Here is a 24,321-nt window from a genome sequence, read left to right as displayed (position 1 = left end):
GTACAGCAGTGTTCAGAGACATAGCAGAGGCTAGAGATGCAGCAGGGCTGAGCCTGTAAAGTAGCACACTTGTGGCAGCATGGCAGTGCCCAGTGATGCAGCAGGGCTGAGCATGTTAGGTGGCACACTTGTGGCAGAATGGCAGAGCCCAGTGATGCAGCAGGGCTGAGCATGTTAGGTGGCACACTTGTGGCAGAATGGCAGAGCCCAGTGATGCAGCAGGGCTGAGCATGTTAGGTGGCACACTTGTGGCAGTACAGCAGTGTTCAGAGACATAGCAGAGGCTAGAGATGCAGCAGGGCTGAGCATGTGAGGTGGCACACTTGTGGCAGCATGGCAGTGCCCAGTGATGCAGCAGGGCTGAGCATGTTAGGTGGCACACTTGTGGCAGAATGGCAGAGCCCAGTGATGCAGCAGGGCTGAGCATGTTAGGTGGCACACTTGTGGCAGAATGGCAGTGCCCAGTGATGCAGCAGCGCTGAGCATGTAAGGTGGCACACTTGTGGCATTATGGCAGAGCCCAGTGATGCAGCAGGGCTGAGCATATAAGGTGGCACACTTGTGGCAGTATGGCAGTGCCCAGTGATGCAGCAGAGCTGAGCATGTAAGATTGCACACTTTTGGCAGAGCCCAGTGAGGTAGCAGAGCTGAGCATGTAAGATGGCACACTTGTGGCCTTATGGCAGAGCCCAGTGATGCAGCAGGGCTGAGCATGTAAGGTGGCACACTTGTGGCATTATGGCAGAGCCCAGTGATGCAGCATGGCTGAGCATGTAAGGTGGCACACTTGTGGCAGAATTGCAGTGCCGAGTGATGCAGCAGGGCTGAGCATGTAAGATGGCACACTTGTGGCAGTATGGCAGAGCCCAGTGATGCAGCAGGGCTGAGCATGTAAGGTGGCACACTTGTGGCAGAATGGCAGAGCCCAGTGATGCAGCAGGGCTGAGTATGTGAGGTGGCACACTTGTGGCAGTATGGCTGAGCCCAGTGATGCAGCAGGGCTGAGCATGTAAGGTGGCACACTTGTGGCAGAATGGCAGAGCCAAGTGATGCAGCAGGGCTGAGCATATAAGGTGGAACACTTGTGACAGAATGGCAGAGCCCAGTGAGGTAGCAGAGCTAGGCATGTAAGGTGGCACACTTGTGGCAGAATGGCAGAGCCCAGCGAGGTAGCAGAGCTGAGCATGTAAGGTGGCACACTTGTGGCAGTACAGCAGAGCCCAGTGATGCAGCAGGGCTGAGCATGTAAGGTGGCACACTTGTGGCAGTACTGCAGAGCCCAGTGAGGTCGCAGAGCTAGGCATGTGAGGAGGCACACTTGTGGCAGTATGGCAGAGCCCAGTGATGCAGCAGGGCTGGGCATGTGAGGTGGCACACTTGTGGCAGTACAGCAGAGCCCAGTGAGGTAGCAGAGCTTGGCATATGAGGCACACTTGTGGCAGTACAGCAGAGCCCAGTGATGCAGCAGGGCTGAGCATGTAAGGTGGCACACTTGTGGCAGTATGGCAGAGCCCAGTGAGGTAGCAGAGCTAGGCATGTGAGGAGGCACACTTGTGGCAGTACTGCAGAGCCCAGTGATGCAGCAGGGCTGAGCATGTAAGGTGGCACACTTGTGGCAGTACTGCAGAGCCCAGTGATGCAGCAGGGCTGAGCATGTGAGGAGGCACACTTGTGGCAGTATGGCAGAGCCCAGTGATGCAGCAGAGCTGAGCATGTGAGGATGCACTTGTGGCAGTACTGCAGAGCCCAGTGATGCAGCAGGGCTGAGCATGTAAGGTGGCACACTTGTGGCAGTACTGCAGAGCCCAGTGATGCAGCAGGGCTGAGCATGTAAGGTGGCACACTTGTGGCAGTATGGCAGAGCCCAGTGATGCAGCAGGGCTGAGCATGTGAGGTGGCACACTTGTGGCAGTACTGCAGAGCCCAGTGATGCAGCAGGGCTGAGCATGTAAGGTGGCACACTTGTGGCAGTATGGCAGAGCCCAGTGATGCAGCAGAGCTGAGCATGTGAGGTGGCACACTTGTGGCAGTATGGCAGAGCCCAGTGATGCAGCAGGGCTGAGCATGTGAGGTGGCACACTTGTGGCAGTACTGCAGAGCCCAGTGATGCAGCAGGGCTGAGCATGTAAGGTGGCACACTTGTGGCAGTATGGCAGAGCCCAGTGATGCAGCAGAGCTGAGCATGTGAGGTGGCACACTTGTGGCAGTACTGCAGAGCCCAGTGATGCAGCAGGGCTGAGCATGTAAGGTGGCACACTTGTGGCAGTATGGCAGAGCCCAGTGATGTAGCAGAGCTGAGCATGTGAGGTGGCACACTTGTGGCAGTATGGCAGAGCCCAGTGATGCAGCAGTGCTGAGCATGTGAGGTGGCACCGAGAGCCGTCGACTAGAGCAGGAAGCAGAGCACAGCGGTGCCTCCAGCAGAGGTAACAGCTCTGCTTCCTTTCAGTGAAATAAAACGTTCCTGTTGGAAAATCTGCCGTGACCTAATTCTTCTCATAGCTGAGGGTTTGTTACACTGTTTCCAGGCTCCACAGCCAGGACTCCGGCCTGACACATCGCAGCGGTGCGCTCAGCCTCCGGACGGTGCGCTCAGCCTCCGGAGACTTCCCAGCAGCTCAGGAGTTTGTTAGTTTTCTCCCAGCAGGTCATGATGTCTGGATTTGCTGGAGAGGCCTGAGGGCTGGAGCTGAGAAGCGGGAATGTAGACTGGATACAATTGTAACAACCCTCCAGCTGTGCGCAGTAAAACCTCAGGATGGCATCCAGACTCTGAATGTAAAAACCCCCAATGTTCCCATTCACTGACAGGAAGCCGAGGTCTTATACCGGATCCATTATGTGTGTGCATTGATATTTTCCAGATCTTACGATTCAAAAATCTTTTATGGATTTTAATGTGTGTAAAGCCCCTTTAAATCCCTTGTCTGGGCATGCTGGGAGTTGTAGTTTTGAAGCGTCTGGGGTGTGTGATGAGGGCGTCCGTGTCCCGTCATCTCAGTATCTCGGCCCCAGGGATGGAAATCGCTGAGCGAGACGCCGGCGTCCGCAGTGACATTTACCAGGATCCATCCCTGCCGGGGGTCCGGACGCTCGGCCCGGTCATTTCCTCCACATGAGATGATCAGAATTCGGGCCCCTCCATCTCGTCCGACGCTTTACCTCTGAAACTCTCCAGCCGTCTCTGCTCCGGCGTCACCATCCGGGTCACAGATTCCATCCTTCTGCCCAAATTCTGCCCCAGTCACAACGTCACATAGCCATCTAGAGCCACACTCCTCCAGCTGTGCCGGTTCTGTTCATGAACCAGCAGGCTCAGGATGATCACTAGCAGAGGCTTCTCCTAATTACAAGCCTCAGGGATAGAAATGCAGAGGTGTAGATTACACGCTGGCCGTCTACATAGGCGGGGGGATACGGGCCATGATGGCTGAGCCCTGGGGTGTTGGGGTACAGACCACAGCCTATAGGACCCTCGGACACAACCCTCAGTGGGGGGCACACGAGGACGGGCATCAGCCAATGGTAAAACATTCACAACTTCCTGAGACACAAAGGTTTTATCAACAGTTTCCATAAATATGTATAAGTATGTACAGGCCGGGCGCAGCGACCCCGCAGCAGAGCCGATCACACCATCTACAGAAAAACAAAAGACCAGAAAAATAGCAAAAAGCCACACACAGTCTCCGACCCTCTGACAACTCTTCCTGGCCTTCCAGAGTCCTATTGGTTGTTGCAGCCTGCAGGGGGCGCACTGCCATCGGTTTGTTTCTTGCGGCGTTTGTTCAGTAATCTGTTGGTGGACGAGTTGAGATCTTTTATCTTCACCTGGTCGTAGTCGACCCTCATGGTGGCCAAAGCGCTGGTCATTTCCTCCTGAGGAGAAAGAGGCAAGGAATCAGAGAAGAGAGGAGGAGGCCGGGACCGAAAAGAACAGGAGAAGAAGCCGGGAAAACTGGGAGAGCAGAGAAGACCCGAGATCACAGAAAAGAAAGATCCAGGGAGCAGAAAGGAAAGATCTGGGATCAGGGAAAGAAGATCTGGGATCAACTGCAGGGCATCATGATAAAGAGGAGATCTGGGATCAGGGCAGGGGTCAGGATCAGGGAAAGAAGATCTGGGATCAACTGCAGGGCATCATGATAAAGAGGAGATCTGGGATCAGGGCAGGGGATCAGGAGGAGAAGATCTGGGATCAACAGCAGGGCATCATGATAAAGAGGAGAAGATCTTGGATCAGGGCAGGGGTCAGGATCAGGGAAAGAAGATCTGGGATCTCTGGGATCAACAGCAGGGCATCATGATGAAGAGGAGAAATCTGGGATCAGGGCAGGGGATCAGGAGGAGAAGATCATGATAAAGAGGAGTAAATCTGGGATCAGGGCAGGGGATCAGGAGGAGAAGATCTGGGATCAACAGCAGGGCATCATGATAAAGAGGAGAAGATCTGGGGTCAGGGAATCAGGAGGAGAAGATCGGGATCGGAAAGTAAAGATCAGATGGAAAACTTGTGAAATTCGACAAAGATCAGAAAAAGATCTGGGATCAGGTACAGCGGGTCGGGATCAAGAGGAGAAGATCTGGGATCAGATGCAGAGGGTCCATAAACAGGAGGAGAAGGTCGAGATCTGGGGGAGAAGGTCGGGATCAGGTGCAGGGAATCTGGGATTGTGACATCATTATCCTGAGTTGTTGATCACCCACCTTGACTTCGTCCCAGTGTTCTTTGTCCTCCTGAAGGACACGTGCTGTGTGGAGAGGGGTCTGCGGGACCGCCATAGATTGCTGCATACAAGAAAACATCATCAGCAAAAACTCAATATCTGACGAAGCTGAACATTCACAGGGAAAGAAAGAATGTGCAAAACTCTGAAGTGTCCACAGACTGCAGGGGCAGCGATCACAGCGCCACCTTGTGGTCACAGACTGCAGGGGCAGCGATCACAGCGCCACCTTGTGGTCACAGACTGCAGGGGCAGCGATCACAGCGCCACCTTGTGGTCACAGACTGCAGGGGCAGCGATCACAGCGCCACCTTGTGGTCACAGACTGCAGGGGCAGCGATCACAGCGCCACCTTGTGGTCACAGACTGCAGGGGCAGCGATCACAGCGCCACCTTGTGGTCACAGACTGCAGGGGCAGAGATCACAGCGCCACCTTGTGGTCACAGACTGCAGGGGCAGCGATCACAGCGCCACCTTGTGGTCACAGACTGCACAGGGAGAGACGTGAGGAAGATAGAAATCACATCGCCACCTTGTGGCCACAGACTGCAGGGGCAGAGATGTGCTGTAGGTAGTAATCGCTGCGCCCCCTTGTGGCCACAGTTGGCAGGAACAATAATGGTCTCCTGCTGATCTTTGCTGGAGACGTTCATGGCTCTGATGAGTCTGCACATACGTTTATCCAGGAGTGATTCATGAACTGGGTGATTGACATCCGCTCCGTCGGCTCCGTTCTCAGAAGATGCTGGATCATCTCTTTGGCTGTAAAAGGAGAAAAAAGAGGTGAAGTGTCAGCCGCAGTCACCAACCACAGGTTGACGTTAGTGCAGCATTAGGTTGTGTCTGAGCAGCCGCTCTTCATCTTACACCGGGGTCTGCGCCACCTGACTCCACTACAGAATATACAGATTATACTCCAGTCACATCCAAAGCAGAGCATTGTGGGAGCTCAGGGGTCTACAAGGTCCGGTCACATGTTGGCCCGCGGGGGAGGAGCTCATCTGCTGTTTGCAGGATTTTGGTTGCAGCTTTGGATGTGACTGGAGGAAATGACTACATAGGTAAGTTTACTGCTAATGTAGATGTGAACGAGACAAGGACACACAGAAGAAGCCGCCCCTTTAAGGCTTCGTACCTTCCCCCGACACCTCGTTCCACTCCGGGGCTGGGAATTCATACTGCCCCATGCGGATTCTCTTCTTCATCCCTGGAGAGATGGCCTGGCCCGTGTTTGAATAGAAAGGAGGGTAACCACAGAGCCTGCGGGCAAAGGAGAGGTCAGAGGAGAGGTCAGAGGACATGTCAGAGGAAAGGTGAGAGCAGAGGTCAGAGAAGAGGTCAGGGGATAGAGGAGAGGTCAGAGGAAAGGTCAGAGGACAGGTCAGAGGAAAGGACACAGGAGAGGTCATAGGACAGGTGAGAGGAGAGGTCAGAGGAAAGGTCAGAGGACAGATGAGAGGTCAGAGAAAAGGTGAGAGGAGAGGTGAGAGGAGAGGTCAGGGGACAGAGGAGAGGTCAGAGGAAAGATGAGAGGACAGGAGAGGGCAGAGGTCGGGGACAGGTGAGAGGAGAGGTCAGAGGATAGGTGAGAGGACAGAGGCAAAGAAAGGTCAGAGGACAGAGGAGAGGTCAGAGGAAAGGTGAGAAGAAAGGAGAGTAGAGGTCAGAGGAAAGGTGAGAAGAAAGGAGAGTAGAGGTCAGAGGAAAGGTGAGAGGAGAGGACAGGTGAGAGGTCAGAGAACAGGTGAGGAGAGGTCAGAGGACAGGAAAGGTGAGAGGAGAGGACAGAGGAGAGGAGAGGTCAGGTGAGAGGAGAGGTCAGAGGACAGGTGAGAGGAGAGGGGAGAGGAGAGGTCAGGAAAGGTGAAAGGAGAGGTCAGGGGACAAATGAGAGGAGAGGACAGAGGAGAGGTCAGAGGACAGGTGAAGGGAGAGGACAGGTGAGAGGAGAGGTCAGAGAACAGGTAAGAGGACAGGTGAGGTGAGAGGACAGGCGAGAGGAGAGGGGAGAGGTCAGGGGACAGGTGGGAGGAGAGGTCAGGGGACATGTGAGAGGAAAGAACAGAGGACAGGTCAGGTAAGTGGCTGCTTCTGACACCCAGCTTTCCCAGATGCTGACAGACCTGAGGGCGCACAGGTGGATAAGCGGAGCCTAAAAGAGCAGCGGCACAGGACTTACAGGATGTACATGATGACCCCCAGAGACCACATGTCACATGACTTGTCATACTTTTCTGGACCCAGAACCTCAGGAGCTGCGGAGAGGAGACAGGCGTTACAATGTGTCCTCAGCTGGAGCAGTGTGACTGACTGTGGCGCCCAGAAAACCTCTGCCACCCTGTATACCCGTCCCCGCACCCTCTGCACTCACCCACATAGTACGGGGTGTAGCACGGAGTCTGCAGCGCGTTCTGAACAGTCGTCTCCTTGGAAAACCCAAAATCTGTGATCTTCAGCTCCGCATTACTGTCCTTAGATGTGTAGAGGAGATTCTCAGGCTGCAAATCCAGGGGGAAACAGTCAGTGATGACACCGGATCACCAGCCGTCAGTAAGAACAGTCAGTAAAGACACCGGATCACCAGCCGTCAGTAAGAACAGTCAGTAAACACACCAGATCACCAGACGTCAGTAAGAACAGTCAGTAAACACACCAGATCACCAGACGTCAGTAAGAACAGTCAGTACAGAACATGACCAGCTGTCAGTAAAGATGCCGCCTGTCAACACTACAGTCTGTAGCATCCATGTCAGGGCCCCCTTCTCCTCGGGCCCCTTGGCTGTTAGGGCCCCCTACTCCTCGGGCCCCTTGGCTGTAGGGCCCCCTTCTCCTCGGGCCCCTTGGCTGTAGGGCCCCCCTCTCCTCGGGCCCCTTGGCTGTAGGGCCCCTTCTCCTCGGGCCCCTTGGCTGTAGGGCCCCTTTTCCCCGGGCCCCTTGGCTGTAGGGCCCCCTTCTCCTCAGGCCCCTTCGCTGTAGGGCCCCTTCTCCTCGGGCCCCTTGGCTGTAGGGCCCCCCTCTCCTTGGGCCCCTTGGCTGTAGGGCCCCTTCTCCTCGGGCCCCTTGGCTGTAGGGCCCCTTCTCCCCGGGCCCCTTGGCTGTAGGGCCCCTTCTCCTCGGGCCCCTTGGCTGTAGGGCCCCCTTCTCCTCGGGCCCCTTAGCTGTAGGGCCCCTTCTCCTCGGGCCACCACTATGGCTCGCACCTTGACGTCCCTGTGGGCGATGCTCAGCTCGTGCAGATGTCTGATCGCCATCCCGATGTCTCGCATGATTTCAGACGCTTCTGCAGATAAAGAAGAATATCAGCGGTCTGCCGGATGAAGCTGCTGACAAGTAAGACGTGATTTTCACACTTTTCATCACTAAACTCAGTATAAATATCGAAAAAATCCCATCACGTACAGTTTTTCACAAACACTGAGGCTACTTTCACACTAGCGTTTTTTTGCATACGTCACAATGCGTCATTTTGGAGAAAAACGCATCCTGCAAAGTCGTCTGCAGGATGTGTTTTTTCCCCATAGACTAACATTAGCGACGCATTGCGACGTATTGACACACGTCACAACAGTCGTGCGACGGTTGCGTCGTGTTGTGGCGGACCGATGGCAGCAAAAAACGTTACATGTAACGTTTTTTTGTGCCGACGGACCGCCATTTCCGACCGCGCATGCACGGCCGGAACTCCGCCCCCTCCTCACCGCACCTCACAATGGGGCAGCGGATGCGTGGAAAAACAGCATCCGCTGCCCCCGTTGTGCAGCGCTTGCACAGTATGCGTCGGTATGTCGGGCCGACGCTAGTGTGAAAGTAGCCTGACTCCGAGGGCTTTTTCTTGCACCGTGATCTTTGGTGGATGATTTTGGTATCATTAGATTGGTTAGAAATTAATGAACGCAGCGCTGTGATTGGCTGCTGTGGGCAGAGAAGATTTTCTTAACCCAGTTTCAGATTAAGAACTGAAAATTGTGCTGTGATTGGTTGCTCGGGGCAGTAAAGACAGCTCATGACAGTGTGGCGGTGTCCATAGAAACCGATCAGAGAACAGCTTTCATTTTACCTCAGCAGTATATAAACAGAGTGATTGGTTACTGTGGGAGGAGAGGCAAATTTTCATTTCGACACGGTGGATAAGAGTGGGGCGGTGGCGGCGCTGCTCACCACCATTCTGCTCAGGATTTAGTGGTTGTGGAGGCGGCGCTGCTCACCACCATTCTGCCCAGGATTTAGTGGTTGTGGAGGCGGCGCTGCTCGCCACCATTCTTGTTGTGAATTAGACTTTTTTGGCTCCCTCTTGTGGTCACTAGTGATATGACTCTGGGATTGTCTTTCTTCAGTTTTGGCACCCACCTGGGTCGTTAGTCCAGGGGTGTTGCTATATAAACTTCCTGAATTCTCAGTCTGGTGCCTGGCATCGTTGTAATCAGTTCCTTTCTGTTTGCTCCTGTCTGCTGGTCCTGGATCTTGCAAAATTAAGCTAAGTCCTGCTTCTTTGTTTTTTGATTATTTGCATTGCTCTTACTTTTTGTCCAGCTTGTACTAAATGTGATTCCTGATTTTGCTGGAAGCTCTAGGGGGCTGGTGTTCTCCCCCCGGGCCGTTAGACGGTTCGGGGGTTCTTGAATATCCAGCGTGGGAATTTTGATAGGGTTTTTGCTGACCGTATAAGTCATCTTACTATATTCTGCTATTAGTTAGTGGGCCTCTCTTTGCTAAATATCTAGTTCATTCTTACGTTTGTCTTTTCTCCTTACCTCACCGTTATTATTTGTTGGGGGCTTGTATCCAACTTTTGGGGTCTTTTCTCTGGAGGCAAGAAAGGTCTATCTTTTCCCTTCTAGGGTTAGTTAGTTCTCCGGCTGGCGCGAGACGTCTAGAACCAACGTAGGCACGTTCCCCGGCTGCTGCTATTTGTGGTGCTAGGTTTAGATATACGGTCAGCCCAGTTACCACTGCCCTATGAGCTGGTTTTTTGTGTTTGCAGACTTGGTATTTACTTTTGAGACCCTCTGCCATTGGGGTCATAACACATTCTGCTCAGGATTTAGTGGTTGTGGAGGCGGCACTGCTCACCACCATTCTGCTCAGGATTTAGTGATTGTGGAGGCGGCACTGCTCACCACCATTCTGCTCAGGATTTAGTGGTTGTGGCGGTGGCGCTGCTCCCCACCCTTCTGCTCAGGATTTAGTGGTTGTGGAGGCGGCGCTGCTCACCATCATTCAGCTCAGGATTTAGTGGTTGTGGCGGTGGCGCTGCTCCCCACCCTTCTGCTCAGGATTTAGTGGTTGTGGAGGCGGCGCTGCTCTCTACCATTCTGCTCAGGATTTAGTGGTTGTGGAGGCGGCGCTGCTCACCATCATTCAGCTCAGGATTTAGTGATTGTGGAGGCGGCGCTGCTCACCACCATTCTGCTCAGGATTTAGTGGTTGTGGCGGCGGCGCTGCTCACCACCATTCTGCTCATGATTTAGTGGTTGTGGCGGCGGCACTGCTCACCACCATTCTGCCCAGGATTTAGTGGTTTTGGAGGCGGCGCTGCTCGCCACCATTCTACTCAGGATTTAGTGGTTGTGGAGGCGGCGCTGCTCACCACCATTCTGCTCAGGATTTAGTGGTTGTGGCGGCGGCGCTGCTCACCACCATTCTGCCCAGGATTTAGTGGTTGTGGAGGCGGCGCTGCTCGCCACCATTCTGCTCAGGATTTAGTAGTTGTGGCGGCGGCGCTGCTCACCACCATTCTGCTCAGGATTTAGTGGTTGCGGAGGCGGCGCTGCTCACCACCATTCTGCTCAGGATTTAGTGGTTGTGGAGGCGGCGCTGCTCACCACCATTCAGCTCAGGATTTAGTGGTTGTGGAGGCGGCGCTGCTCTCTACCATTCTGCTCAGGATTTAGTGGTTGTGGAGGCGGCGCTGCTCACCATCATTCAGCTCAGGATTTAGTGATTGTGGAGGCGGCGCTGCTCACCACCATTCTGCTCATGATTTAGTGGTTGTGGAGGCGGCGCTGCTCACCATCATTCAGCTCAGGATTTAGTGGTTGTGGCGGCGGCGCTGCTCCCCACCCTTCTGCTCAGGATTTAGTGGTTGTGGAGGCAGCGCTGCTCTCTACCATTCTGCTCAGGATTTAGTGGTTGTGGAGGCGGCGCTGCTCACCATCATTCAGCTCAGGATTTAGTGATTGTGGAGGCGGCGCTGCTCACCACCATTCTGCTCAGGATTTAGTGGTTGTGGCGGCGGCACTGCTCACCACCATTCTACTCAGGATTTAGTGGTTGTGGTGGCGGCGCTACTCACCACCATTCTGCCCAGGATTTAGTGGTTTTGGAGGCGGCGCTGCTCGCCACCATTCTGCTCAGGATTTAGTGGTTGTGGAGGCGGCGCTGCTCACCACCATTCTGCTCAGGATTTAGTGGTTGTGGCGGCGGCGCTGCTCACCACCATTCTGCCCAGGATTTAGTGGTTGTGGAGGCGGCGCTGCTCGCCACCATTCTGCTCAGGATTTAGTGGTTGTGACGGCGGCGCTGCTCACCACCATTCTGCTCAGGATTTAGTGGTTGTGGCGGCGGCGCTGCTCGCCACCATTCTGCTCAGGATTTAGTGGTTGTGGAGGCGGCGCTGCTCACCACCATTCTGCTCAGGATTTAGTGGTTGTGGCGGCGGCGCTGCTCCCCACCCTTCTGCTCAGGATTTAGTGGTTGTGGCGGCGGCGCTGCTCACCACCATTCTGCCCAGGATTTAGTGGTTGTGGAGGCGGCGCTGTTCGCCACCATTCTGCTCAGGATTTAGTAGTTGTGGCGGCGGCGCTGCTCACCACCATTCTGCTCAGGATTTAGTGGTTGTGGCGGCGGCGCTGCTCGCCACCATTCTGCCCAGGATTTAGTGGTTGTGGAGGCGGCGCTGCTCACCACCATTCTGCTCAGGATTTAGTGGTTGTGGTGGCGGCGCTGCTCACCACCATTCTGCTCAGGATTTAGTGGTTGTGGAGGCGGCGCTGCTCACCACCATTCTGCTCAGGATTTAGTGGTTGTGGAGGCGGCGCTGCTCGCCACCATTCTGCTCAGGATTTAGTGGTTGTGGAGGATTAAGTTTCTGTTTTTAACAACATGATTAAAATGGCTACAAGGGGGAGTCGTAATTCACCCGACAACTTTTTCTACATTCACATTTTTTTTTTTTTGTTTGTAGTGAAGAAACAACGAAGAAACAGGTCAGTGTATTATGCGCACTGTGACAATGGTGTGGAGGAAAGAAAGATTTAAAGATTTCGTTCTGGTGGGCCGATGATCTGGAGGAACCGCAAAACCAGTGATGACCTCAACCTTCGAGAGATGAGAAGGAAATTATATACCCGGACCTCCCGTCAGCGAGTCACCCACTGCCTCACAGTCCAGGAATACCTGTCCCTTCACCTCCAGAGAAACCTGATTCAGAACATGAAGGGCAGGATTCTGACCAAGGCCTTCACACCAGTCCCAGCGAGCCACAGACACCAGTTCCAGCGAGCCACAGATGCCAGTCCCAATGAGCCACAGACGCCAGTCCCAGCGAGCCACAGACGCCAGTCCCAGCGAGCCACAGACGCCAGTCCCAGCAAGCCAGACATCAGTCCCAGCGAGCCACAGACGCCAGTCCCAGCGAGCCACAGACGCCAGTCCCAGCAAGCCACAGACGCCAGTCCCAGCGAGCCACAGACGCCAGTCCCAGCGAGCCACAGACGCCAGTCCCAACAAACCAGACGCCAGTCCCAGCGAGCCACAGACGCCAGTCCCAACGAGCCACAGCTTTCTTCACAGCTCGGATTAAATTATTTAGTCGCGGACTTGGACCTTCCTAAATACTCTGCAGAGCTTTTAGGCTCTAGCCTGAAGGAGACGAACCTGATCGCTCCTGGTACCTGTTTTTCATGGTACAGAATCAGAGAAAAGGAATTCCTTCCACACATTTCTCAAGACGCTACTCTAGTATATTGCAGTGATGTTCGTGGCCTGATGGAAATATGTAACATTGAGCACAATGTGAGCGAGTGCAGACTATTGATTCATCCAGAAAAAGTCAGAAAGCTGCTACTGCACAATGGCAGCTCGTCCGCTCAGTGCCTGTAGGGCTTTCTGGGCACTTGAGGAAAGCTAGGAGAATTTAGACATTATTCTATAGAAACTTAACTACAAGGATCACGGATGGCCAATATGTGGTGATCTGAAAGTTCTCTCTTTGCTCCATGGGCAGAAAGGAGGATACATGAAGCACCCATGCATATTGTGTGAATGGGACAGCCAGGATAGGACTCATCACTGGAGCCAAAAAACTTGGCCAATGAGAAGATCTTTGCAACCTGGACTCAAGAACCAAGTTGCGGAAAGTTTACTTGCTCCCACTGAAGTTCTCCTGCCACCACTCCACATTAAGCTTGGACTGATGAAGCAGTTTGTGAAAGCTCTACAGAAAGAAGGAGGCTTTTAAGGACCTGTGCACCAAGTTTCAGGGACTGCCAGAAGCAAAACAGAAGGAAGGCATTATTGTGGGTCCGGAAATTAAGAAACTCATGAATGACGACGTGCTTGAAACAAAGATGAAAGCTGTTGAGAAAAGGGCTTGTGATTCTTTTAAAAGAAGTTGTGGAGAAATTTCCAGGTAACAACAAAGATCCAATTTTTAAGTCCATTGTGAAGAACATGCGGAGACGCTTCAGAACCCTGGGTTATCTGATGAAGTTACATTTTTTACTTTCCCATCTGGACTTTCCTGAAAACCTGATAGCGAAGAGCACGGAGAAAGATTTCATCAGGAGATCAAGGAGAAGGAATGACGATACCAAGGTAGATGGATCGTGAACATGATGGTGGATTACAGCTGGACGCTTCACAGAGAAGATCCGCAGACCTTCTCTAAGAGAAAAGGGATCAAGAGGAGCTTTGAAGAGAAGGAAAAGGCGCCAAAAGTACCGTAATATCCAAGGACGTCGCAGAATGAATGTTCGATAATACACGTTTATATATAACATTGTGTACATTTTTGGCTACAATAAAGCTTTTTCTCGTTCATCTCTCTTCTACAGTTAGGTCCATATATATTTGGACAGAGACAACATTTTTCTAATTTTGGTTACAGACATTACCACAATGAATTTTAAACAAAACAATTCAGATGCAGTTGAAGTTCAGACTTTCAGCTTTCATTTGAGGGTATCCACATTAAAATTGGATGAAGGGTTTAGGAGTTTCAGCTCCTTAACATGTGCCACCCTGTTTTTAAAGGGACCAAAAGTAATTGGACAATTGACTCCAAGGCTATTTGATGGACAGGTGTGGGAAATAACTTTGTTAGGTCATTCTCAATTAAGAAGATAAAAGGTCTGGAGTTGATTTGAGGTGCGGTACTTGCATTTGGAAGGTTTTGCTGTGAAGTAAACATGCGGTCAAAGGAGCTCTCCGTGCAGGTGAAACAAGCCATCCTTAAGCTGCGAAAACAGAAAAAACCCATCCGAGAAATTGCTACAATATTAGGAGTGGCAAAATCTACAGTTTGGTACATCCTGAGAAAGAAAGCACTGGTGAACTCAACAATGCAAAAAGACCTGGGCGCCCACGGAAGACAACAGTGGTGGATGATCGCAGAATAATCTCCATGGTGAAGAGAAACCCCTTCACAACAGCCAACCAAGTGACCAACACTCTCCAGGAGGTCGGCGTATCAATATCCAAATCTACCATAAAGAGAAGACTGCATGAAAGTAACTACAGAGGGATCACTGCACGGTGCAGCCACTCATAAGCATCAAGAAGAAAAAGGCTAAAAACATCTAAAAAAGCCAGCACAGTTCTGGAAGAACAGACTGTGGAGACCTGGGTGTTGTAACCAGTGCCTTCCCCCCTCCCATCAATCCCGCAATGAAACACACACAGTCCTAGGTGGGTTGAACAGGTCGGTCACAGTTTATTAATTAAATAAGCTGAGAAGGGCAATTACATATCGTAACGGCCGCTCGCGCCGAGCTCCTGTCCGTGATCGACATGGGAATTGGACCAACGAGCGACTACGACCTTTGCCCTCCTCCGCTTCTTCCGCTGTGACTTAATAACGGTTACTAGGGTTAGTTATATCACATACGTATACATTTTTTTTTTTTTTTTTTTTTTACGTAAAATATTACAATATCATTTACAAATTTACATCATCCCGCAGGTTAGTATCATCATTAGACTTTAAAAGGGAGGGAGGGTGGGACAATGCTTCCAGGTGTCCGCCGGGAGGAAAAGAGAAAGTTCCCGGCCGGACGCCTGGATTTAACCCCTGTAGGAGTGGCCGCAGGACCCCTCCCCTCTAGTGACCACTGGCCGGCCGGGGGTCTTCCAATTAGTGCATCGCTAAGGGGGAGTGATGCCAGGGGGGATCTGGCACTGACAACCTTTCTGTGCTGCTCTATCTAGGTGCTCCCCAGTCAGAGACGCGCACCTTATACAGTACCGCGTCTGCCAGACTGTGGAGACCTGGGTGTCGTAACCAGTGCCTTCCCCCCTCCCATCAATCCCCCAATGAAACACACACAGTCCTAGGTGGGTTGAACAGGTCGGTCACAGTTTATTAATTAAATAAGCTGAGAAGGGCAATTACATATCGTAACGGGCGCTCGCGCTGAGCTCCTGTCCGTGATCGACATGGGAATTGGACCAACGAGCGACTACGACCTTTGCCCTCCTCCGCTTCTTCCGCCACGGAGGATCCCGTGTATTACCTACGCGGGACTCCGACCCCACCCATCAATGTTAGGGCCTGTTCAACCCCATCCTGTAAACCAGACAGAAAAATATCGAGGCCAATGTCCGTTAGGTGAACTCCGTCCGGTCTTAATTGTGGCGTGTTTTTCTTTTGTAGGTATTGGTGATGAATCACGATACCGCCTCCTCCTCTCACATATTTTCCAATCCGAGCATTGAATTTCACCCTTGTCCGCTCTATGGCTCTTTTATCTCTTGCACCACGCCATTCGGCCCGTGGTGTTATCTCCGACCACACCAGTATCATGTTCTTGAACAGACCGCTGAACCGTTCCGTATCCGTTGTCACCCATTTGTACAACTCGGCCACCTTTTGTTTGCCCAGGTCATTGCCACCTGCGTGTAACGCCAATATCACCGGGCGTTCCGCCATCCTTGCTATGCCCACCATCTCCTTGAACACCTTTTACCACTGGAGGCCTCTGATATCCCTCCAGTTAACTTTTATTCCCGGGATGTAGAGATTTGTTCCTCCTGGCCGCAGTTTAGCCCTCTTTTCGGCCCAGTGAACGTAGGAATCTCCTACCACCCAAACTTCAACCCCTGTAAGAGACAACACATGTTAATTAAGCAAGTCGGGTCTTATGTATCTGACCGAAGCATGCGGACTTCCAACGACCCATTCTCTGAACTTCGGCCTCTGACACTCCTGCCCTAGCTGCCTCTGTGGCAGCCCCTATCCGGAACGACTTATTACGGCGTATGTTTTAATCATTTTTAGTGGGCAAGCTGGGCCCTCTGTAGAGTTAACCAGGACCCATGTGCCCCTACCGGTGGGATCGCATTTGGATTTTCTAACCCTGCTGCGCAGGGCGTCACTGCATATAACTATGTCCTCATTAATTAGGCCTCCTTCCGACGCGTTTTTTGACCGCGGTAGCAATTCGCTAATACGCAGTGCTCCGAAAAAGACGGTCGCAAAAGCTGCCGATATGAGGGCCGCCTCATATTGCGAAGAGCAGACCGACGGGGATATCGCGATCAGGTCCTGCAATAGTTTCAGAGAAATGGGGCGGCGACATTCTTGGCTTGGCTGAAGCCTTTTCCAACCTTTTATGGCTTGTCTTATGCAGAAGGATTTAGTTACGTCTACCCATCCCAATAATTGAAAGAAAAATGCTAGCCCCGATAGTTTACGTTGTGCCGAGGTGCCCGATGCCCCGCCTTCCCTCATCCGTAATAGGAAATCAGTTGTCACTGCGCTTCGCGCTCCGTCGCTTTCGTCGACTGGCCTACCCAGAATTAGTGAGCACCACTCCTCCCAAGCCTTACCATACGCCTGCCAGGTAGCTGGCGAAACGGAGGCCCGTATTAAGGGCATCAATGATTGGCCACTGTGTCCCACAGGGACAGTGGACACAGAATACCCCGGGGTTGCGCGTTGGGCTGCTGGATTCTGAAAGCCTGCCAATTGGAAAATAACAGTGGGTTAATGATATTATCATCTACTTCCGCCACCACAGTGGCTCTACACCAAATATTGTTTTCTAGGCAAATCAGCGCTAGCCGGCGCAAGAGGGCGAGTATGGGCAGGGATGAAGAAGACATGTGATTCAAACTCTTCGCCGTTTTCGTATTTTTTGTTTGGAAACGAATGTTCGTGTTTCTCAACTGAACAGCCCATATCTCCAGCGCTGCTACTACCCCAAACACTTCACATAGGGCCGGGTCTTGCCCCCATTTTGTTGTCGTCCATCTCTCTGGCCAACCTGATTTGCACCATTGGTTTTTATAAATTGACAGTGGCACACCGAATTTGAGTGCAATAGATTTGAATTTTTCTAGTAGCTCGGAGCAGAGTTTAGAGTTTTTGGGGCCGACGAATAGGAAATCGTCGAGGTAGTGAATTAGGGATTTACTGCCCGTTTCGTACCGAACTACCCAATCTAGGAATGTGCTGAATAGCTCAAAATAGTGACATGAGATGGAACATCCCATCGGGAGGCACATGTCGAAGTAATATAGCTGTTCCACTTTGCAGCCCAGAAGGTGGAAACATTCGGGATGCACGGGTAGTAAGCGGAATGCCGATTCAATGTCGGATTTGGCTAGCAGGGCGCCGGGTCCGGCTGCCCGGAATAATTCTACCGCTTTATCGAAAGACGCGTATGAGACGGAAGCTTCTTCCGGGGAAATTGCGTCGTTAACCGAATCGCCCTTTGGGTGAAATAAATGATGAATTAAGCGGTATTTACCAGGTTCCTCTTTTGGTATGATGCCTAGCGGTGATATTTTAATGTTTTTGAAGGGGAGCGCCTTGAAGGGGCCTGCTATTCTACCCAACTCGACCTCCTTTTCAATTTTTTGTCTAAGTATTTCGGGGAATTCGCGAGCCGATTTTAGGTTATCGATAGGGTTGGCGTTCTTGTTAGCCTAAAGGGAATAAAAAACCCATCGGAGAATCCCGCTTGCAGCTGCTGAGCTGTTTCCTTATTGGGCTAAAGCTTTAGCCAGGGGGCCATCGCGGCTACGCTCACTGGGGTTCTGCCGCGTAGGCGCTTTGTAAGGCTGACGAGTGCACCTTGACGCTGGGTGACCCCCCCCGCAAGCGGAGCAATCGTGTCTGAATTTGCATAATGCGTGGAAACGACAGTTTCCCTCGTTGAACAGCCAGCAGGCCCCGGGTTTTCGCACGACCACTGAGTTTTGACCTGCGGCTGTGGAGTAATTAGTGGTCGAGGCCGAAAAGGGGGGCTGCTTTTGGGACAGCATCAACCGCAACCATACGTCTGTTGCTTTAACTCCCCAGCCTAGATCAGGCTGTAGGGCCAGACGCCTGCGGAACTCCTCGTCATACCGCCGCCAGGCTGAACCGCCATGCGACTTGTACGAACTATATATCATGTCCTGATATATAAACAATTCGGAGCAGCGTTCCGGATGTTTCTGGCCCATAATACAGCCCATTACTGCGAAGGCCTGGAGCCAATTATTCATGGTTAATGCAATTCTCGATCTCCCCCTATCGAAACCCCTCTCGTTAGGTTTATCCACCGTTTGTTGGTCTGCTGATAACAGCGACCATATGTCAATATAATCGTTGCTCCAGATTTTCTCTCTAGTTTCCTGATCTATATGGGCGCCTAGCGGGCTGATCCCGCAGAAGAAGGCGTCTTTGTGTAGATTTGCTGACTGTGGCGTTGTATTATTCGCCACTTTTCCGCTTGAGTGTGACAGTTGTAAGATTAGTTCCTTAACCGCTGAAGTCAGCTCCCTTTCTTGTAACATTTCCTTTCCACCCTTGGAACACTCACCGCTGTGTGACTCTGGACGAGTGTACTCCGATCCTGGCGGAAACCCCGCAGATGTTGACGGGGGGATGTCGCAGGACGGGGAAACTCTGGCTCCCGCTACAGCGAGGGACTGGCCGATGTGCTGGCCAATGGTCTGAGCATCGTGCGTTGGAGCCCGGTTACAACCACATCGTGGCGGATTACTGGCTGTGTCTTCAGCGACTGCGTGGTTGTTGTGGCGTTGTGGCTGGAAGCCGCGGGGGATTGTTCTCCCCGGCTGAAAGCCCTAGCGGGTCCCCGTGATTTAGAGGATCTGACCCGTGCGCGATGACTCCTATCCGTGCTCAGCGATACATCGGACCCCTCGGATGTTGCTGATGACAGCCATCCTGAGGCCCGGGATCTGCGGCGGCTCCCATGGGAGCTGCGTCTCCGTCTGTGACGGGAGGGGCGTTTAGAGGGGTAGCGCGAATGGTGCCGGGAGTCATCAGAGGAAGAATGGGAGGACGTTCGGCGTCTACGCCTGCGTCCGCCGTTACTTAGCGGTGTAACGTGGGGGATTCTAACATTGTTACTAGGGGGATTACCGTCAGTGTACGGTCCCGCAGTGCTACTGAAAAGGGGGGGAGTTAGGGGGTAACTGTATTCAGCCCCATTGCTGGGATTTGGCGGGGCGGTTAACGGAAAATATTTATTAGGGATTTGGTCAGTGGGGGGAGGTGTAAATGTGTCTGTGTTTGGTGCGTTTAATGATGTTACGCAGTGATTCCCGCTGTACAGCTGTTGAGCGCACTGATCGGTCCTATTGGACCGAACCTCGCGCTCCTCAGCTGACCTGTCACATATACGGCCTGACCCCTGATACCCCCGTGCAGGCATCAGTGCTGCGTCTGCCGGGGGTAAGCTGGAGGTCAGGCCTGGTGGGAAAACCGCGCGCTGAACGGTCTGGTTTGACCGATCAGCGCGCTCTGGGGGCCATGCAGGGTTAGTGCCGGCCTCCAGGTTACCCTCTGCGGGCGGCATATATGTGCCCGCAGGGAAGGTAACGGAGGACCGGCCAGCGCTGTTCTCAGCGCTGAAATGCGGGGACAGGAAGTTGGTGGGCGGGGACAGGAAGTTGGTGGGCGGGGCTACCTCTGACCGCCGGACTGAGCCCGACGAGGGAGCCGGAAGACGCCGGCAGCTGCAAGGCGGCGAGGCCGCCCCCTCCCCAACCTGGAGCCGCTCCGGGGCGCGGGGCAAGCGGGCAGACCGCCTGCCCCCCCGCGCAGCTGAGAGATCCGCCGGAGCAGCCAGGGAAGGGGGCGATGCCTCGCGCCGCCCAGCGCCGCCCGCCTGCTCGCCGCCAGCCACCGGAGCCACGGGGAGAGGAGGCGACGCTGCGCGCCGCTCGGCGCAGCCCGGTGCCCCGTCGGCCAGGGGGGCCACTATGCTTTTGCGGCGTGTGCGGCGCCCGGCCCTTCCCCGCCGCTTCCGAGAGGCCTGTCCAACCTCGGCGGCTGGGAGACCCCCGGACCGCTGCGCGGACGATAGGGGCATCACCGCTTCCCGCTCCGGACCATGGGGAGGCCGCACAGGACGCCCCCCAGCTAGCGAGCAGGCCGAAGGTGAGGCGACCATAAGGGGCCCCGGGGGCGTGAGGGTGGACGAGACTGACCCGACCAGACCCGATGAGGGGGGTGTGAGCAGGGGGTCGGGAGAGGGCACAGAAAGCTGAGCCCTGATGTCGGCGACAATGGCCTGAAGCCAGTTCTCACCTTGGGGTCCGACATCACTACTACAGGGACAATGCTTCCAGGTGTCCGCCGGGAGGAAAAGAGAAAGTTCCCGGCCGGACGCCTGGATTTAACCCCTGTAGGAGTGGCCGCAGGACCCCTCCCCTCTAGTGACCACTGGCCGGCCGGGGGTCTTCCAATTAGTGCATCGCTAAGGGGGAGTGATGCCAGGGGGGATCTGGCACTGACAACCTTTCTGTGCTGCTCTATCTAGGTGCTCCCCAGTCAGAGACGCGCACCTTATACAGTACCGCGTCTGCCATTCTTTGGACAGATGAAACCAAGATCAACCTCTACCAGAATGATGGAAAGAGAAAAGTATGGCGAAGGCGTGGTACAGCTCATGATCCAAAGCATACCACATCATCTGTAAACCACGGCGGAGGCAGTGTGATGGCTTGGGCATGCATGGCTGCCAGTGGCACTGGGTCACTAGTGTTTATGGATGATGTGACACAGGAATGAATTCTGAGGTCTTCAGAGCCGCCATACTGTGTGCTCAGATCCAGCCAAATGCAGCCAAACTGATTGGTCGTCGTTTCATCCTACAGATGGACAATGACCCAAAACATAAAGCCAAAGCAACCCAGGAGTTTATTAAATCAAAGAAGTGGAATATTCCGGAATGGCCAAGTCAGTCACCTGATCTCAACCAAATTGAGCAGCATTTCACTTGTTAAAGACTAAACTTCAGACAGAAAGGCCACAAACAACCAGCAACTGAAAACCACCGCAGTGAAGGCCTGGAGAGCATCAAAAAGGAGGAAACACAGCGTCTGGTGATGTCCATGAGTTCAAGACTTCAGGCAGTCATTGCCAACAAAGGGTTTTCAACCAAGTACTAAAAATGAAAATTTTATTTAAAATTATTGAATCTGTCCAATTACTTTTGGACCTTTTAAAAACAGGGTGGCACATGTTAAGGAGCTGAAACTCCTAAACCCTTCATCCAATTTTAATGTGGATACCCTCAAATGAAAGCTGAAAGTCTGAACTTCAACTGCATCTGAATTGTTTTGTTTAAAATTCATTTTGGTAATGTCTATAACCAAAATTAGAAAAATGTTGTCTCTGTCCAAATATATATGGACCTAACTGTACATAATTTCACGCACGTTTTGTGCAAAATCCATACGTGATGGTTAAAAATAGAAGTGTTTTATTAAATTAGGGGATAAGAAAACATAAAAGTCAGTCACTGGATTTGAAAAAATATTTATAAACCCAAATTTTGCATATCGTTGTAATCATTAAGACGCTAAGATCTCTGCTTGCAGTCAGTCCAGACCTTGTCCTGCGCACACAGCTGATGCCGTTACAATGTTTCAGTGTGGACAATCCTCTGCCCTGGACTCCAGGCTCAGAACTGCCACCTACACTGATACATTGTAACAAGCTCTCAGCTGTGTGCACAAGACCAGGCCAGCATAATCCTGAAACATAAATGTTCCTATTCCGTGACAGCAAACAGTGATCTTGAAAATAGTGAAATGTAACATTGGAAGATTATTAACCCAATCCCCAGAACGATGGCCTCACCTCGCTCAGTGAATGCCTGGTCCCCCCTCTTCTGGATCCGGGTGAAGAGCTCCCCGCCCTGCATGCTGTGTACAAAATACGGGAGAAGCAGTGAGCAGCAGGCAAGTGAGATGCTGTAAAGTGAGATGCTGTAAAGAACGGCCCCCCACCACAGGGGGCAGCAGTGGTTCCTCCCCATTACTGGAAGATGGAGGTTATGCTACTTCTGTGGAGGATGGGAGTCACATTTCTGACCTTACACTGCTCTCCCTATAGTGTAACATTGTGTCGTTAGGTCATGTTCCATTATACCGCTATCACATTAATACACATTTTATATCTCTTGTATCGGCACAACACATGATCTGATGATGATGATGATGATGATGATTGTATCTCGCTGTTATTTCACATGATAGCAGTAATATTTCCTAGCACTGTATCCTGTGTGTGCAGCGGGATTATTACCGTATATTATATTATACTGTCATGAACATTGCAACATATTTATCATACTAATCAGCTCATGTCGTCACCGTGTACGGTATTATCGGTATTATGTCTGTCACTATCCGTGTTATTCCACGTGATGACGTGAGGTTACATTGTATTACTGGTGATGACGGTGTTATACGGAGGTTACATTGTATTACTGGAGAAGGCGGTGTTATACAGAGGTTACATTGTATTGCTGGTGATGACGGTGTTATACGGAGGTTACATTGTATTACTGATGATGACTGTTATACGGAGGTTACACTGTATTGCTGGTGATGACGGTGTTATACAGAGGTTACATTGTATTACTGGTGATGACGGTGTTATACAGAGGTTACATTGTATTACTGGTGATGGCGGTGTTATACGGAGGTTACATTGTATTGCTGGAGGTTACATTGTATTACTGGAGAAGGCGGTGTTATACAGAGGTTACATTGTATTGCTGGTGATGACGGTGTTATACGGAGGTTACATTGTATTGCTGGTGATGGCGGTGTTATACAGAGGTTACATTGTATTACTGGTGATGACGGTGTTATACAGAGGTTACATTGTATTACTGGTGATGGCGGTGTTATACGGAGGTTACATTGTATTGCTGGAGGTTACATTGTATTACTGGAGAAGGCGGTGTTATACGGAGGTTACATTGTATTACTGATGATGACTGTTATACGGAGGTTACACTGTATTGCTGGTGATGACGGTGTTATACAGAGGTTACATTGTATTACTGGTGATGACGGTGTTATACAGAGGTTACATTGTATTACTGGTGATGGCGGTGTTATACGGAGGTTACATTGTATTGCTGGAGGTTACATTGTATTACTGGAGAAGGCGGTGTTATACAGAGGTTACATTGTATTGCTGGTGATGATGGTGTTATACAGAGGTTACATTGTATTGCTGGTGATGATGGTGTTATACAGAGGTTACATTGTATTGCTGGTGATGATGGTGTTATACAGAGGTTACATTGTATTGCTGGTGATGATGGTGTTATACGGAGGTTACATTGTATTACTGGTGATGATGTTGTTATACGGAGATTACATTGTATTACTGGTGATGGCGGTGTTATACGGAGGTTACATTGTATTGCTGGAGGTTACATTGTATTGCTGGTGATGACGGTGTTATACGGAGGTTACACTGTATTGCTGGTGATGATGGTGTTTTACAGAGGTTACATTGTATTACTGGTGATGACGGTGTTATACAGAGGTTACATTGTATTGCTGGTGATGACGGTGTTATACAGAGGTTACATTGTATTACTGGTGATGACGGTGTTATACGGAGATTACATTGTATTACTGGTGATGGCGGTGTTATACGGAGGTTACATTGTATTGCTGGAGGTTACATTGTATTGCTGGTGATGATGGTGTTATACAGAGGTTACATTGTATTGCTGGAGGTTACATTGTATTACTGGTGATGGCGGTGTTATACGGAGGTTACATTGTATTGCTGGAGGTTACATTGTATTGCTGGTGATGACGGTGTTATACAGAGGTTACATTGTATTACTGGTGATGACGGTGTTATACAGAGGTTACATTGTATTGCTGGTGATGACGGTGTTATACAGAGGTTACATTGTATTACTGGTGATGACGGTGTTATACAGAGGTTACATTGTATTACTGGTGATGGCGGTGTTATACGGAGGTTACATTGTATTGCTGGAGGTTACATTGTATTGCTGGTGATGACGGTGTTATACGGAGGTTACATTGTATTGCTAGTGATGACGGTGTTATACAGAGGTTGCAGGGGTTTTCTCC

The 24,321-nt window shown here is 51.7% G+C and overlaps 1 protein-coding gene across 1 annotated transcript in view; it reads right to left on the bottom strand.

Annotated features, from left to right (window-relative positions):
- Nucleotides 1–3,541: 3,541 nt before the first annotated feature.
- The window catches only part of MAPKAPK3 (MAPK activated protein kinase 3), a 43,095-nt gene continuing 22,315 nt past the window's right edge, over nucleotides 3,542–24,321 (bottom strand). The window contains exons 3-10 of the mRNA XM_077277033.1: nucleotides 22,049–22,113; nucleotides 7,929–8,008; nucleotides 7,100–7,226; nucleotides 6,908–6,983; nucleotides 5,864–5,988; nucleotides 5,405–5,490; nucleotides 4,708–4,788; nucleotides 3,542–3,879 (exon numbers count right to left, since the gene is read on the bottom strand). Coding sequence (XP_077133148.1) covers nucleotides 3,727–3,879; nucleotides 4,708–4,788; nucleotides 5,405–5,490; nucleotides 5,864–5,988; nucleotides 6,908–6,983; nucleotides 7,100–7,226; nucleotides 7,929–8,008; nucleotides 22,049–22,113 — 793 coding nt within the window. The 3' untranslated portion in view covers nucleotides 3,542–3,726. The remainder of the gene's footprint in view (nucleotides 3,880–4,707; nucleotides 4,789–5,404; nucleotides 5,491–5,863; nucleotides 5,989–6,907; nucleotides 6,984–7,099; nucleotides 7,227–7,928; nucleotides 8,009–22,048; nucleotides 22,114–24,321) is intronic.

Source organism: Ranitomeya variabilis, chromosome 8 (assembly GCF_051348905.1).
Source record: "Ranitomeya variabilis isolate aRanVar5 chromosome 8, aRanVar5.hap1, whole genome shotgun sequence".
Taxonomy (NCBI): Eukaryota; Metazoa; Chordata; class Amphibia; order Anura; family Dendrobatidae; genus Ranitomeya; species Ranitomeya variabilis.
Note: the sequence above shows the minus strand (reverse complement) of the source record. Positions and strands in the feature narration are given on the sequence as shown.